Source organism: Microcebus murinus, chromosome 1 (genome assembly GCF_040939455.1).
Source record: "Microcebus murinus isolate Inina chromosome 1, M.murinus_Inina_mat1.0, whole genome shotgun sequence".
Classification (NCBI taxonomy): Eukaryota; Metazoa; Chordata; class Mammalia; order Primates; family Cheirogaleidae; genus Microcebus; species Microcebus murinus.
The window spans coordinates 67,445,752-67,462,230 of NC_134104.1; the positions used below are offsets into that span (position 1 = coordinate 67,445,752).

General features: G+C 40.4%; 1 protein-coding gene across 1 annotated transcript in view; it reads right to left on the reverse strand.

The window, feature by feature from the left end:
* Nucleotides 1-16,479, reverse strand: part of LMLN (leishmanolysin like peptidase) — an 89,359-nt gene that overhangs the window by 5,747 nt on the left and 67,133 nt on the right. Inside the window, exon 16 of the mRNA XM_012780410.3 lies at nucleotides 2,844-3,054. Within this exon, the coding sequence (XP_012635864.2) occupies nucleotides 2,844-3,054 (211 nt within the window). The remainder of the gene's footprint in view (nucleotides 1-2,843; nucleotides 3,055-16,479) is intronic.

Sequence of the window (16,479 nt, forward strand, 5' to 3'; positions counted from 1 at the left end):
CAAGGCACTGCAGCCTGTTCTTTGAGCACTATACAGTATGGGACATTAATTTTCTTAAGAGACAAGGTCTTGTTCTGTCATCTAGGCTGGGGTGTAGTGGCCCAAACATAGCTCACAAACCTTGAGGCTGGATTCAAGTGATCCTTCTATCTTAGCCTCCTGAATGGGTGGGACTACAGGTGCACCCCACCACACCAGGATAATTTTTTTTTCTAAGAAAGGGGGTCTCACTATGTTGCCTAGGCTGGTCTTGGACTTCTGGCCACAAGTGATCCTCCTGCCTCCCAAAGGGTTTAGATTACAGGTGTGAGGCACTGCACCTGTCCTAAAACAGTATTTTAAAAAGTTATTTCACTGCATGTAATCCAGTTAACCCATGGGAAACTTCTATTCTTCCTCAGTGGAATCAATTTATATTAGTTACAAACGTAATTTTGTTAGTATACAAATTCTGTGAATAGTCAATTTATTAACAGCTGAGAACAGTGCTTCTCAAAGTGCAGTCCCTGGACCAACAACATCAACATCAATTGGGAACTTGTTAAAAATGCAAATTATCAGGCCCCAATCCAGAACTTCTGAACCAGAAACTTGGGAGGTGAGGCCCAGCAATCTGTGTTTTAATACGATTCTGACACATGCTAAAGTTTGAGAATCTCTGCCCTAGAGCTGCAAGGTCCAACATGGTAGCTACTAGCTTTATTTTCTATTAAAATTTAAAAAAATTAAAAATTTAGTTCCTGAATCACACTATCCACATTTCACATGCACAACAGTCACATGTGGCTAGTGACTATTGTATTGGACAGTGCAAATTATAGAACATTCCCGTCACCCCAGAAAGTTCTATTCAACACGTTCTGGTCTAGAGTATTAGGTCTTACCTGGAGTAAGGAAAGGACCCTGGTGTCACTAACATAGGCATGTCCCTTTATCTCCTGATTCTCAATTTGGCCCAAATGAAACAGGAAATAGTTAGCAGGAAATTAGTTAACAGGAAATAGCAGGAGAGCTAACTATTGTTTATTCACTGTTGGTACTAAAAATCTAACAAGCTATTAACACATTCATGACAGCTCACTAGTCTTTGCCATGTTTCAAGGGTGTCAACTTCATCAGTTCATAGCCCCTTGACCTGGTCTCCCTTTCTCTTCATTCCTGCACATTCTTCTCCTGTACTCCTAAGAATCTCACCCTTGAACCAGCTGGAGGTAATTCTCTTTATCTCAACTCTAACTGCTAATTGTCTGGATCCCTGCTCATCTCTTTGGCAATGAGATGATGTTAAATCTGCAATTAGATCTGGGGATGGTAACTCCATTAAAGCCATCTATTTGTGGACCAGTGGCCCTCTAGTTCTATTCAAAGCAATTTAATAAGAACAATAACAAAATAAATTCATCCTACCAGCTTCACATTCAAAGTAAAAGTTAACTAAGCATCTGTAACACTACATTTACTGTATACCATATCAAACAACCTAAATTATTTGTTATTTCAAATAATTCATTGTATTATTGATTACTATTGTAACTGCAGAAAACTCAGCTGATTCACTAGAGTACTGTGCAGAAAAAGACTTAACATAGCAGGCCTGAGACTACTATCCTTAGAAAGTTCTGCTTGCAAGGCTGCCTCTTACCTGGTATCTGGGGATTGGTTTCCTCAGAACTTTGCCCCATGAACCTTTTCCCTTTGCTGATTTTGATTTGCATCCTTTTGCTTTAACAAATCTTAGCCATGAGTAGGACAAGCAGGTGAGTCCTGTAAATCCTTCTAGTAAACCAACAAAGATGGGGGTGGGGGACCCCCAACTCAAGTACTAATCCTCTGCTCTAGTCCCGGGGGGGACAAAACCCCTAGGATTTTCGAAAGAAATGAAGTTAATCTTAGAGGTGGAGAAACTTTATCTTGAAACTGAATGTAGCCTTCTATTTTCAACCAGAGTAGGGAACACCCAAAGGGTGATGGAGTTCCATTTAAAAAATATTTCCAGTTGAGAAAACAAAACATTGCGTAAGATTTTTATTTTATTGTTCATGTTACAAAATGTTAAACTTCCATAAAATCTCATGGATCATTTAAGTCAAAGCTTTAATTGAGAATTTATGAATTCTGCTTTTATAACTCTTAGCAGTGGGTCATCAGACTCAGTCTGAACATCTTCAATTATGGGGAATGCATTCTTCTCCAGGCTGTCCTTTGCAGTCCCTTCCTAGTTCTAAAGGATTTAATTGGAATCTGTCTCCTTACAACTTTAATCTCTTGGTTCCAATTCTACTCTCCAGTGTCTTATGGAATGAGTATACTATAACATCCCTCAATGAAGACCCCCTTGTCTTTGCCAGCCTATGTCTTTCTATCTCACTTTGTTTGTGTGTATTTATGTCTCTTTATATCTTTCTCTTCTTTGTGATTCTGTCAATTCCTTTTTTGAGTATCTTTTCCAGTGTCTTTTCTTCACTTTCATTTCAGCTGGTTATGATACAACTAAAAAAAATACTTAATTGCTTTTTGTATTTAATGAGAATTTTGTTTACTGTTAATTTCCAAATGAATAGATGAAACATTCATTTTTTTGTGACCTTCAATGAATAATTTTGTGCAACTCAGAGGTTCTTCACACAGAAAGGCTCCTCACTCTTGCTCTTACTGAATATGAATGTCAAATTTACCTGCCTTAGATTACTAACAAGGGGGATGGAGGATTTTTCTATAAAACTCCTATCAAGAAGAGATGAATCGCAACTTGTAGAGCTCGCTTAAAGGGAATTTTCAACACCTTATAAGAAAATTCCCCTCTTTACTTTTCCCCCTTTATTCCAACCACAGGGAGTACTTACCCAGTGGTAGAGCTCGGGTCAGGTTAGTAGCTGGAGGATCTGTTTCTGGAGGACAGAGCTCACAGAAGTCCCAACATGATGGGCAGAGCAGGTTTCCATCATGAATCCAGCCATTCATCTGAATACTGACAGGGAGGACTTGCCCAGCTCGACTACACAAATATGAAGTATCTTGGACCCAAACCATCAGACCCTGAGGTGAACAAGAAACCTTCAAATAGAAAACAACAACAAAAAATCACGTAAGATTCTAGAATGTGAGATTTATCCTTCAACTGAAGGAAGTTGTGTTAAAATTTACTAAAACTATTGGCTATAAAACAATGTGGGATATGGGCTACCTTTAACCTCATATAAAGAGAGTTATTTAGGGTCTAAAAGAATTTCACTCTGTGGCAGTAGTTCTTAAAGTTTGAGTCTAGCACCTTTTTAAGAAATCTGATGGAAGCTACGGACACTTTTCCTGAAAAGAAAAAAAATACAAGGGAGCACACACAGTGCTTTAAATACAATCTGAATTCACAGATCCCTGAAGCACAGTTACAGAGAATACGTTTCTGTAAATTTCAGTATCTTCATATACTTCAGCTTAAATCTCTATCAAATAGCCATCAATCATGTCACTCTCTCCACAAGTCAGTAAAAAAAAATTTTTTTCAGGAGGAAAGGGGAATTTATTAATTTGCTGGCAAGTAAGGAGGTTGGCAGATTCCTGTCTCAAAAGTACCAACAACATTCTGTCTCTGAGCAGAAGTACAGAGCTTTTAAAGGTTCTGATTAATCCTATAATCCCATTTTTGGCTAAAACAATCTCCTGACCTCTGTCTGGATTCATGCTATCTTCAGCTAAGACAACCTCATGACCTCTGCCTAGGCCATTCCTCTAAGCCATCTCCTATGGCACAAAGAACAAAGGACACTCTCCTGTCCCTCCTCACTACTGGCCTGAGACAGGGATGTAGGTTTTAGTTCTCAAAAAGGGTGAGCGGGTTTTGAGGAGACAGGAAACATTTTTTACCTCTTTTCAAGCTATTCTCTCTGTTACATATTCCCCACTGTCAATTTTGCCCTTCCATATCTATGAGAGAAGGGATGATGTAGTCATTAAGCTACTTCCTGTTGAATTGGAGTGATGTTTTAGATGGAAGGTACAGATTATCAGGTGAAAAAGGACATAAGCAATAATTACAACTGTGAGGACTGACAAGGTGAAATGGACTGTTGCCTTGCACACAATGTCTAATACAGGGCTGGGTAAGAAAGAAACGGGATCTGTGAGTGCGGCGGAGCTATTAGTTGAATACTGTAGGAGATCCGAAAGATTGGCTTCTGTAAATTCAGAAATCATGTTCAGAAATACTTGTACCAAATGAGGTTTAGGAGAACACACCCATAAGACAGACACAGTAACAGAAAAGGCAAAAGCCTGGGGATATCCTCACTAAGGAGTTGTCTGTCCCTCTATCCTATAGATGGAACAAATAACCAAAGGAGGATTAATGAAAATAATATTTTCATTTTTTCTTTTTCTCATTCTGATACTTTAGATCACCTAAGGTGCCCCCCTCACTGGGTGCTACACCTCTTTACTTTGGTGTGATGGAACCAAGGTTTCACTTCTATTGATAACAATTATAACAAGGTGTGAGTTGTTAGAGGCACTTGATAGGGTCCCTTTCACTTTTCTGTTTCCAACTGAGGCAGGGACCTGAAAGAGGCAAACTCATGCATAGTGGTTGGCACATGACCCACTCATTTGACATACTGTTTTATTCTGTTTTCTTTTACTCATGTTATATTACCATACTTACCTTGGGATGCATTGAAGGGTCTCTCATAAACTATTTTTTTAGGGGCTTAACTTAAGCCTGCTTCTAAAGGGCTACCCTTATCCAGAGGAGGGGAAGTGGCAATGCCTTATCCAATTTTAGGTGGGTTCCATGTGGTTTTCATTCTAGATGTAGGGCTTTGTTTACTTGCTGGGTTACCTCCACTACAAAGGAGGGTCCATTATTGCTCTGTTCAAAGGAGCCTATGAACATTCTGATGACCTGTGGGATCACTGAGTCCACCAGGTCCAGCTTTTTGGAGAAACGGTTCACCAGGTTCCCACTTGGGGGCCACTCAAAGATGTTTATGGGTGACCAGAAGGCATTGTGCAGTAGATACAGGTGTATCCTGTACACGTGCAGGATCTCGATGAAGGCCCTGTCAGCTCCTGGTAGGAGCCCATCTCGGTGTGAGTTCCTCCAGAAGGACTCCAGTAACCTCAGACACTCCTTTCTTTCCTCCAGGTAGGACAAGCCTCTACCCAGCCTGAAAAGGTATCTACCAATACAAGCCTAATATTGAGGATCTGAGTAAAACTGCCAGCCTCCACAAGGGTGGATCCCCACATGTTGGGCTCCCTGTGCAGTGGGTCACCTTTCTGTCCTTGGACCGCCCCCAGTACATAAACAGTTAGTTGTAAATGGGGTCCTCTCAAATGAGGTCCCACCAAATCCATCAAGGCATTACACTCCCAATGTGTGTATTTATGTAGGTGCCTCATAAGAGGCTGAACCAAAGCTTTGGGTAGGAGACAAGTCTATGAGAATTTTGTTTCCATTTAGTTGTGCTATCCCAAATGTCAGAGACCCAGTCTAGTTTTAAAGGGGATCCAAATCTAGCCAGAGTATGAAGGCCCCGAGGAACAGATCACCTCCAGCAACCTCCTTAGCAGTTCTGCCAGTGGCCTGATTTCTTTTTGTCATGCTGGCCACCCGTTTGGGCTCAGCCACGGCCTATATTAGGGCCATTATTTTGGTGGCATACATAATATCTTTACTCACTTTTGGTAGCTTTCTTCTTGCCAATGCTGTAATGATGCGTAGGCTTGCTGAGGCCCAAACTTCCTGTACATTTCAACAGGCCCTGATATTCATCCAGCAGGAGCTTGGTGGTGCCACCCTGGAGGTGACCTTCTGCTTCTTCTGAAACAACTCCTGGTGCTCCTGCTGCTTATGCAGGTCTGCCTCCTGGGCCCGCTGTGACAAATTTACTAGCTGTCGCTTGTCTATGGCTGCCCTATTGCTATCTGGCCCCTCAACTATTCCTTGTCTGGCTCACAGAGCACCAGGCACAGCTAGTGCCATCAACGATTGGGGTGGTGGCCAGGGCAAGGGGTGCCCAAACAGCTTCTGTCCATGCAGCTAGTGCCAGTCAAATCCCCATTGTCAATTTTGCCCAGGGCTCCTGTGGGGATATTTGGAGGCAGGGGGCTCTGGGCTCCCTCCTTTGCCTTCTGAGTCCTGGACTTAAGAAAACTACTTTCTCTCCTGGAGGCTTCCTGCCCCCCCCCTTTTTTTTTTTTTGCAATTTTGGGCCATGTTCCTTTCAAGGTCCTTCTTTACAAAAAGTGAGTCTAGGGTGGCTTTTTCACCCTTTCCTTTTGACTGTCTCAAAGGACCTTGCTGGCTATTCTTGCATACTCAAGCCCTCTAACCTGATATTGCCATAAATGATCCTGCTACAGCTAGGGGTTCCCTTTGGCTCAAATTGAGTTTGTGCCAGAAGAGACCATTCCAATTCCTGAGTCATAATTTACTGGGCATTGGACTGAAGAGTTAGTCCAGCCAGTGCCCTCCCTGGCCCTTCCCATGGTGCCAAGATGGTGGTAGCATCAGGTGTTCCTTGCCCTTTGCTGTGTGCTGCTCAGCAGCAGGCCACATGCACTGGTTCTCTCTCCTGCCAGGTCTGCCCCCAGGCTGTGGCCCTACCCAGCACCTCACCCTGGCCAGCTGTGGGGGTTCTGGCAGGAGGATCTCCTTTATCAAAAAATCATACAAACAGATCATTTTGTCTGCCATAAACAATGAATTTATCTCAAGCAGAGAGCTTGAGGATGCAACACTTTTACTCTATAGTGGCTGGTTGACCATTAGAGTTCTGCATTTTAAAAGAACCAATAGCTCAGAATAAGACATGGACCATCAACCATCACTTTTCCTTGCACTCCAGACAAATGGTATCACAATAATCTTTAGACATAGGTACAAACACTCACCAGACAAAAACTCACAAACAATATAGGGAATTCCCAACACAAATACTCTAAAATGCCATGGCCTATCAATCAAATAGGAATTTTTCATTTAACAGCCACTTCTCAAACTCCAGCACATACACTGGATTACAATAACATCATTCTCTTTACATATAGGTTCATAGCTAGAAGTTAACCATTCAGCCAATGTTCTTCCCAAGGGTCTTTCTTTGAGATGGAGCTTCCATATGTTGCAACAAAACTCACAATAACAGACAATACAGGGCATACAAAAATACCAGGGCCTAACAAGCGAATGGGAATCCAAAGGGGGCAAATGCCACCTGAAATAGCACCTCCAAACAATGTCTCAAATGCCCTACCCACAGGGCTAGAAGGTTCACAAATGGGAATCCAAATGGAATAAACGCCACCCCAAACAGCTAGAAGGTTCAAAACCTCCCGAAATGGGTGGCCTAATGCCCGTTCCCTGGGAAACCCTCCCCAAATGGTGGCCTAGACCCCCTGTTCCCTGGGAACTACAAATAAGCTCCCAATTTAAACGAGGTTCCCTAGTTCCACTCAACTTCATGACTTCCACCCCCAAAAGGTATCTCAAAACAAATGCCCTGCTGCAGAAAGGTTCAAAACCCTCCCAGAATGGGTGGAATCTGGGTCTTGGAGTACATGCAGGGGAACTTACCCAACAAATGGCCTAGCATCTGGACATTTTCCAAATCCATTTCCTTCTCCTCAACTCAGTTCAGGTTGCAGGGAGCTGCGTCTACTTTGAGGAGACAGAGATGGGAGTTCCCCAGAGCCAAAACAGGTTGGGGCTATCCCTTGCTCTCTCACCTCAAAAATAAGTTCCTCCTACCCATGAAGACCCACAGTTTTGACCCAGGGCTGCTCCTTGCCTCTTCCAGCAGTCTCATGGTGCCATTCCACAGGGGCGCTGGTGGGCCTACCCAGGGATGCCAATACTGTTTCCAAAAGTTCGGTACTTGTCCCTGAGGCTACATAAGAATGAGGACAAGTGGTTTGAGGAGAAGGAAAGAGGCATTTATTAATTTTCTGGCAAATGAAGAGTTTGGTAGACTCCTGTCTCAAAGTACCAACTTCCTCCACTAGTCTCTAAACTTTTTAAGTTAAATTTTTAGTATGTGTGGCTGGGTGCTGTGGCTCATGCCTATAATCCTAGCACTCTGGGAGGCTGAGGCGGGAGGATGGCTTGAACTCAAGAATTCAAGACCAGCCTGAGCAAGAGCGAGACCCCATCTCTGCTATAAATAGAAAGACATTAGCAAAACAACTAAAGATAGAAAAAATTAGCTGGGTACGGTGGCACATGCCTGTAGTCCCAGCTACTCGGGAGGCTGAGGCAGAAGGATAGCTTGAGCCCAGGAGTCTGAGGTTGCTGTGAGCTAGGCTGATGCCACAGCACTCTAGCCTGGGCAACAGAGTGAGACTCTGTCTCAAAAATAAAAACAAAAAAATTATATTATGTGTTTGAATTATAAAAAAATATATGCTCACTGTAAACAAACAAAAAGAATATAGCATAGAAATGTACATAGTAACCTCATTCCTTTTCCCTCCTTAGATTCTCTGCTTAGAGAAAAAAATGTTCACAGTGATTTTATCTGGACTAGTCACATCTATAACAGCAAGACTCATAGCTCAACTGCAAGGGATAATTAACGAAATCAATTTTTAAAAGCAAACACATTAAAGCTAACTTTTAAAACATTTAAAAATTATTATGTCTTCTTCAAAGTTGTTTTCTACAAAAACATTAATTTCAATTATGCTACTTCATTTTAAATATTTCTGGAACTTCTCTCTTAGAACTACATTCAAAGTCAGTGCATGCTTCTAATATGTCTGATAGTAGCAAATTTTTACTTTGCAAGTAGACATAATTTCTGGAAATAGCCAAAAGTTGCCCAGAACCAGGTCTGGTAAAGGTAGTTGACTAAACTGTTTAACACAAAGTTAATATAAGTGTGATAAAAAATTATTAAGATTGATTCTCTTAGACAGCTATTAAACTACTTCTAAAAGCAATTTGAAAGGAAGAGTTCAAAAAGTATATAGAACAATGGAGTCATTTTTGAAACAACTCTATCATCAGTTAAGTTGAAATATAACATGTTTAAAAATTTAACATATAATAAGCTACCATGAAAAAAACAACAAACTCTGGCTTCTTCCATAAGTCTGTTATTCAATGATCCACATCTAATAAGTATCACCATAGTTACAATGCAATGTAATCATTCTTTTACGTAAGACTTGACTGAGTACTGTTGCTTGGTGCTGAAAAGACCAATGAAGTCCAATGAAGTCCATAGTGCCTGCCCTAAGGTAGCTTTAATTGAGAAAAGAGGGTGAAATATAAATATTTTTTTCTAAAAAATTAACAATACCAGATTGTTTTATGATTAAGAGTCAATAAATGGGCTGGGCACAGTGGCTCATGCCTGTAATTCTAGCATTCTGGAAGGCTGAGGCAGGAGAATGGCTAGAGGTCAGGAGTTCAAGACCAGCCTGCACAAGAGTAAGGCCTTGTCTCTACTAGAAATAGAAAAAAATTAGCCAGGAGTGGTGGCACACACCTGTAGTCCCAGCTACTCAGGAGGCTGAGGCAGGAGGATTGGTTGAGCCCAGGAGTTTAAGGTTGCTGTGAGCTAGGCTGACACTAGGGCACTCTAGCCTGGGTGACAGTGTGACTCTGTCTCAAAAAAAAAAAAAAAAAAAGAGCCAATAAATGGTAGAAACAAGGATATTAAATATTAGAAAGTTTCATAGAAAAAAGAACATTTATATCCTAAAGATGTACACAGGATTTGGATATAATAAGGTAGATGTTGTAGGTTGGGAAATAGAATACACGTGGCTTAGAGACAAGCATTATATGAGAGTGTTGCTAGCATAAGAGAAAAACTTCCTTTATTAAGTTTAATTACTCCCATTGTGGAGTTCTGGGAATTAACTGTGGGTAAGTAGAGGAAATGTACAAGTAGTAGCAGATGTAACAGACTCAAGAAAGCTGAATCAAAATTCAACCAAGCAACCTGATTTATGCTACAGAACACAAGGCAGGCTCAGGAATTGCTGGCACGAGCTAGAAGGATTAATGTCTATTTAAGAAACTGACCCACTTGAAGCTCTGACTCTCGGGCGGGGCGTGGGGGGAGGCAAGGGCAATGTATGTAACCTTAATGTTTGTACCCCCATAATATGCTGGAAAAAAAAATACTGACCCTAAGGCTGAGTGCAGTGGCTTACACTTGTAATCCCAGCACTTTGGGAGGCGGAAGGATTACTTGAGCCCAGGAGTTTGAGACTAGCCTAGGCAACATAGTGAGATCCTGTCTCTACAAAAAATATTAGGGGGCACGGTGGTGCATATCTGTAGTCCCAGCTACTTGGAAGACTGAAGCAGGAGGATTGCCTGGGCCCAGGAGTTTGAGGATACAGTGAGCTATGACCACACCATTGCACTAGAGCCTGGGCAACAGAGCCAGACCTTGACTCTTAAAAAATAACAACAACAACAACAACAACAAAACATATCCCAGGATTCCTCTTCCTTGCTATAAGTACCTGGGCCACTGTTATGTCCTAACCTAGCATACTGGAGTTTGGGGTTTTTTTTTGTAAAGGAGAAATCAGAAGATTTCTGCTCTGGGGGAAGCCAAGTACAGGTGAGAACTGGGATGCCATTCTGAATATAAGGACTCTAAGTAAAAAGTTTACATATTAAATCTTGAGACCCTTTAGCATTCAAACCCACTTATTTCCCAGAACTCTGACAGCTATTTATACTAATTTAAGACAGGATATTGCAAGTTTCTCTGAGAAATGTGACCAGCCAAAAGGAAAACCCCTCAAGATACAAATACCAAAGGTTTTATAAGGAGAGAGCCCTATGAGGAGGACCATGGTCAACAGGCCCTATGTACATGCTCAGAGCTTCCAAATTAGCTTCCAGTCACTTCTTAAATATGAACAGGCTGTTAAAGATCACCAAAAATATACCCAACCCATTAAATTTCAGAGTACTGGGAGTGTGGAGGGTGTATGAGGAGTTAAAAAAGAATTTATCAGCTTCCAGAGAGGAAAGAAGAAAGATTCTTACAATCAAAACTCAGAATGAGGCCGGGCGCGGTGGCTCACGCCTGTAATCCTAGCTCTTGGGAGGCCGAGGCGGGCGGATTGCTCAAGGTCAGGAGTTCAAAACCAGCCTGAGCAAGAGCGAGACCCCGTCTCTACTATAAATAGAAAGAAATTAATTGGCCAACTGATATATATATAAAAAATTAGCCGGGCATGGTGGCGCATGCCTGTAGTCCCAGCTACTTGGGAGGCTGAGGCAGAAGGATCGCTGGAGCCCAGGAGTTTGAGGTTGCTGTGAGCTAGGCTGACACCACGGCACTCACTCTAGCCTGGGCAACAAGTGAGACTCTGTCTCAAAAAAAAAAAAAAAAAAAAAAAAAAACTCAGAATGACATTGAGAGCTAGAATACAAAGGAAAAATGCTTTCAAAATTCTGTTGGAAAACAATTTTCAAAAAGAAAGCTATGTTGTTCCTGATAATGTGGCCAAAACAATAAAAATAAAATAAAATAAAATAAATTGAAAAAAAGAGAGCTATACTTAGCCAAACTACTGAAGGACGGCAGAAGATGTCAACCCAAAATACGTCATTTTGGCATAAGGGTTAAGTAGAGCTAAAGGCACTTAAAAAAACAGCAGATATAAGATGAGTATTCTTACCTCCCCGTTTCTTCCTAAAAGCAGGAGATAAAATTCCCACATGAAAGACTTCCTCCCTTTTCCAGGAGAAAAGAAACATTCTTACCACTAGACACCAGAGTCAAAGCTAAGAGAATTCTGTACAAATAGACCTTGTTAAAATAATTATCTTCCTTTCTTTAGCTTCCCCATATACTTTACTTTTCCATAATTGCCTCCCTTTGTTAAATCTAATATAAAAGCATATAGGTTTTACCATTTCTTCAGGTCTTCATTTCCTTATGAGAGCTCCTGTGCTACATAAAACTTATATTAAATAAATTTGCATTCTCTTCTCCTGTTAATCTGTTTTTTTTTTTTTTTTTTTTTTTTGAGACAGAGTCTCACTTTATTGCCCAGGCTAGAGTGAGTGCCGTGGCGTCAGTCTAGCTCACAGCAACCTCAAACTCCTGGCTCAAGCAATCCTCCTGCCTCAGCCTCCCAAGTAGCTGGGACTACAGGCATTCGCCACCATGCCCGGCTAATTTTTTGTATATATATATTAGTTGGCCAATTAATTTCTTTCTATTTATAGTAGAGACGGGTCTTGCTCTTGCTCAGGCTGGTTTTGAACTCCTGACCTCGAGCAATCCGCCCGCCTCGGCCTCCCAGAGAGCTAGGATTACAGGCGTGTGTTAATCTGTTTTATGCCAATTTAATTCTCAGGCTGAAGACCCCCAGAGAGAGCAGGTAAAGTTTTGTCTTCCCTACAATATCATGGTATAATGGTAGAACAGAGTGATGTTTTCAGACATGCAAGGTCTCAAAAATTTTCTATCACATACTCCTCAAAAATAAACTAAACGATATATTCCATTAAAATGAAAAAAAGAACAACAAAAAAGACAAAATCCATGAACTAGGGGATCTAACACAAGAGAGAGGCAAAGGAATCTCTAGGATGATCATAACTAGAGATGCCAAGATCACAGATGGATTGTAATTCTAAAGATTATCTAGTCCAGATTAATGCAGGTCAGAAATTTTCAGAAGAGGTTTTTCTCGAGATGAAATTGATAAAGTATCTCAAGTATCTGGTTATATTGAAAGGAAAGGAGCCCAACTGGAAGAGTTTAAAATTAAATTAGTAGTAAATACAAAGAAAACTAATTGAATGAAAAAACAAAATAATAATTATTAAATCCAGAGAAAACCAAAAAGTTGGGAGGAATTAGAGAATTAATCATTGCATACCACATGGCTCACCATTTACATAGTCATAGTCATGTAAACAGTGCATACATATCTATCCACAATCACCACTGGGAAAATGGAGAAACAAGAAGTAAATATAGTGAGAGGAGGTGAAAGTTAAATTCTCATTTTCCAGAATAGACAGACAACATCTGAAATTGAAAAATTATAAAAAAAAAAAAGCTTTTTAAAAATAAGAAAACACAGCTGTTCTGGCTGGACTATGCAGAAAAAAATAAAAATAAAAAAAATAAAAAATAAGAAAACAAATGCTAAATTTCTCCCTACTCCTTACCTGCCCCCCCCCCAAAAAAAAAACCCACAAAATAACCAAACAGCTAAGAATTGAACATGATGACTCTGGGAAAAAAGCTAATAATGTTAGGGAGGTAATACTGGGGCTACAGTTTTTTGAAAGAAGATGAAACATTTTACTCCAACTATTTGCATGTATAAGTTTGACTGAAGCTAAAATTTACAAAGGATCAATTTGGTCATGGAATTAAGATGTGAATAGGGAAACTACGTAAGAAGCTGTGAAGTGATGAAGGCTTTAACTATGAAGGTAAACCTAAAATAAAATGGTTACAGTAGATTTCAAGAGAGGAGCAATCTAAAGATGCAGTCTTTATAGATCTGTCTTTATAGAACAGAGAGAAAATAATCAACTCTGGTTTTTAGTCAGAGAGACTGGTATCAGTGCTAGAAGCAGGATAAGTGAGATGCAGAATTGTTTAGAAGAGGGTTATAAACTGGATTTTGGATTAACTTACTTTAGAATGACCAAAGTACAATCAAACTGTGACGTCCAATAGCCATCTGAAATGAAGGACTAGAACTATAGTAAGATAATATTAAAAATGACTTTTTTTTTTTTTTTTGACAGGATCTCTATGTCATCCGGGCTGGAGCGCAGTGGCACAATCATTGCTCACTGTAACCCTGAACTCCTGGGCTCAAGTGATTCTCCTGCCTGAGCCTCCCTAGTTGTTAGGACTACAAAGTGCATACCATCATGCCCAGCTAATTTTTCTATTTTTTTGTAGAGATGGGGTCTTGTTATGTTGTCCAGGATAAAAATGATGCTAATACACACTGCAGAAAGTATGTGTAACTTGATACTACCTTTGTAAAAAATGAAATATAATAGAAAATAACATATTTTTGTGTCTACACAGAGTTTATCTTTAGAAGGATACAAGCAGCTTGATGGTATTAATTCCCTCCGAAGAGGGGAATGAGTGACTAGAGGACAAGGATGGGAGGAAGACATTTTCCTGTACCCTATACATCGTTTTGTATCTTTTGAAGTTTTTTATTTTTAGAGATGGGGTCCTGCTATGTTGCCTAGTCTGGTCTCAAACTCCTGGCTTAGCCTCCCAAGTAGCTGAGACAATAGGTATGACTCACCATGCTCGGCTTCTTTTGAATTTTTAATCAAGTGAATTGCTTAGTCAATAAATAAATATTTATTACTTAAAAATCATATTAAAAGGTGCTGTCACCACAAAAGGTGATAAACAAGATCCATCATCCCAGTTTTACCAAGTAAGAACATGTTAAGAACACAAAAGAGTTGACATTAAAACATACATTTAAGGTTTTGTTTTGTACAGAGATAATAAAACTTTCCCTTCGAATTTTCAGCTGATGTATTTCTTCCTGTTTATTTTATTTTTATTTATTTTATTCTTGGCAATTACTTAACCACAAATAAACAATCATTAACTTATTAGCAACTCCATTTAAAAAACTCGTTTATCTTATGGATGGCATACATTTATCAAAACTCACAGAACAGGATAGGCAAGGTAGCTAGCTCATGCCTGTAATCTCAGCACTTTGGGAGGTCAAGGCAGGAGGACTGCTTGAGGCTAGGAGTTCAAGACCAGCCTGGGAAACATAGCAAAAAATCTCTACAAAAATTTTTTTAAAAAATTAGCCAGGTGTGGTGGTGTGCATCTATAGTCCCAACTACTTGGGAGGCTGAGGCAGTAGGATCGCTTAAGCCCAGAAGTTGGAGGTTGCAGTGAGCTATGACCGTGTCATTGCACTCCAGCCTGGGAAATAGAGCAAGACTCCAACTCTTAAAACAACAAAAACAACAAACCCCACAAAATATTTAACACCGAGTGAACCTGATATAAACTATGGACTTTGGGTGATAATGATGTAGGTTCATCAACTGTACCAAATACGCTACCTGTGGTGCAGGATGTTGGTCAGGGAGGCAGTGCATGTGTGGAGCAAGGGGTATATGGGAACTCTCTTACACTCAATTTTGCTGTGAACCAAAATTGCTCTAAAATATAAAGTCCATTTATAAAAACAAAAACAACAACAAAAACCCCTCAACAAAAAAACCCTTAGTCTGGCACTTCCTTGTTTATGCCAGACATAAAAGGACAAATAAACTGTATGGTTCTACTTATATGAAGTATCTAAAATAGGCAAATTCATAGAGACAGAAGGTAGAAGAGTGGTTGCCAGGGGCTGGGAGAACGAGGAATGGGGAGTTATTGTTTAATGGGTACAGAATTTCAGTTTGGGATGATGAAAACTTCTGGAGATGGATAGCGGCAATTGTTGTACAACAATGTGAATATACACTTAAAAATGGTTAAAATGGCAAACACTTTGTTATATTAATATATATATTCTGCAAAATTAAAAAAAAATATGCTCACTTATCCTTCTTCTTTCCCCTTCCTTAAAATCCAGCAAGTCCAAAGCCATTAAGTGAGGCAAAGTGGGTGGATTATATAAGTGGGTGGGTGGGGTTAGGGAGAGGTGTCATGACCCAGCTGTCATGGCAGGTCCACAGTGTGAGGAGGGTAACCACACAGGGGTGGGAGGAGGTAGAAGGGATATAATGTAGATAGATCAAATATTGAGGACAATGAGAGCCAGATTTCTTTTTTTTTTGAGACAGAGTCTCACTCTGTTGCCCAGGCTAGAGTGAGTGCCGTGGCATCAGCTTAGTTCACAGCAACCTCAAACTCCTGATCCTTCTGCCTTAGCCTCCTGACTAGCTGGGCCTACAGGCACGCGCCACCATGCCCAGCTAATTTTATATATATATATTTATTTATGTTAGTTGTCCAGCTAATTTCTTTCTATTTTTTTTTAGTAGAGATAGGGTCTCACTCTTGCTCAAGCTGGTCTCGAACTCCTGAGCTCAAATGATCCTCCCACCTCGGCCTCTCAGAGTGCTAGGATTATAGGTGTGAGTCACTGCGCCCGGCTGAGAGCCAGATTTCTCAATGATGATGAAAGGAAGTATAAATATGGAAAGGGGGGAAAACTAAAATGAATCCTTTGGTGTTGGACTGGAATCAAAGATACTGATGCAACCTCATGGCTTTTTATACACACACACACACACCCCTGAGTGTATATACACATATGTGTTACGTACATACATGTATTTCCCAGCTTTGTTCACTAAGACAGATGTGAAATAGGTACACCTCAATGGCAATGAGAAGTACATTTAGCACACAGATCTTGACCTCTAAATACACACTCCACTAAAAATAACTGGAACTCCTTCTGTTTCACATTGAAGAAGACCAAAGACATGATAACTAAATGTGACACGTGATATTAGACCAGATC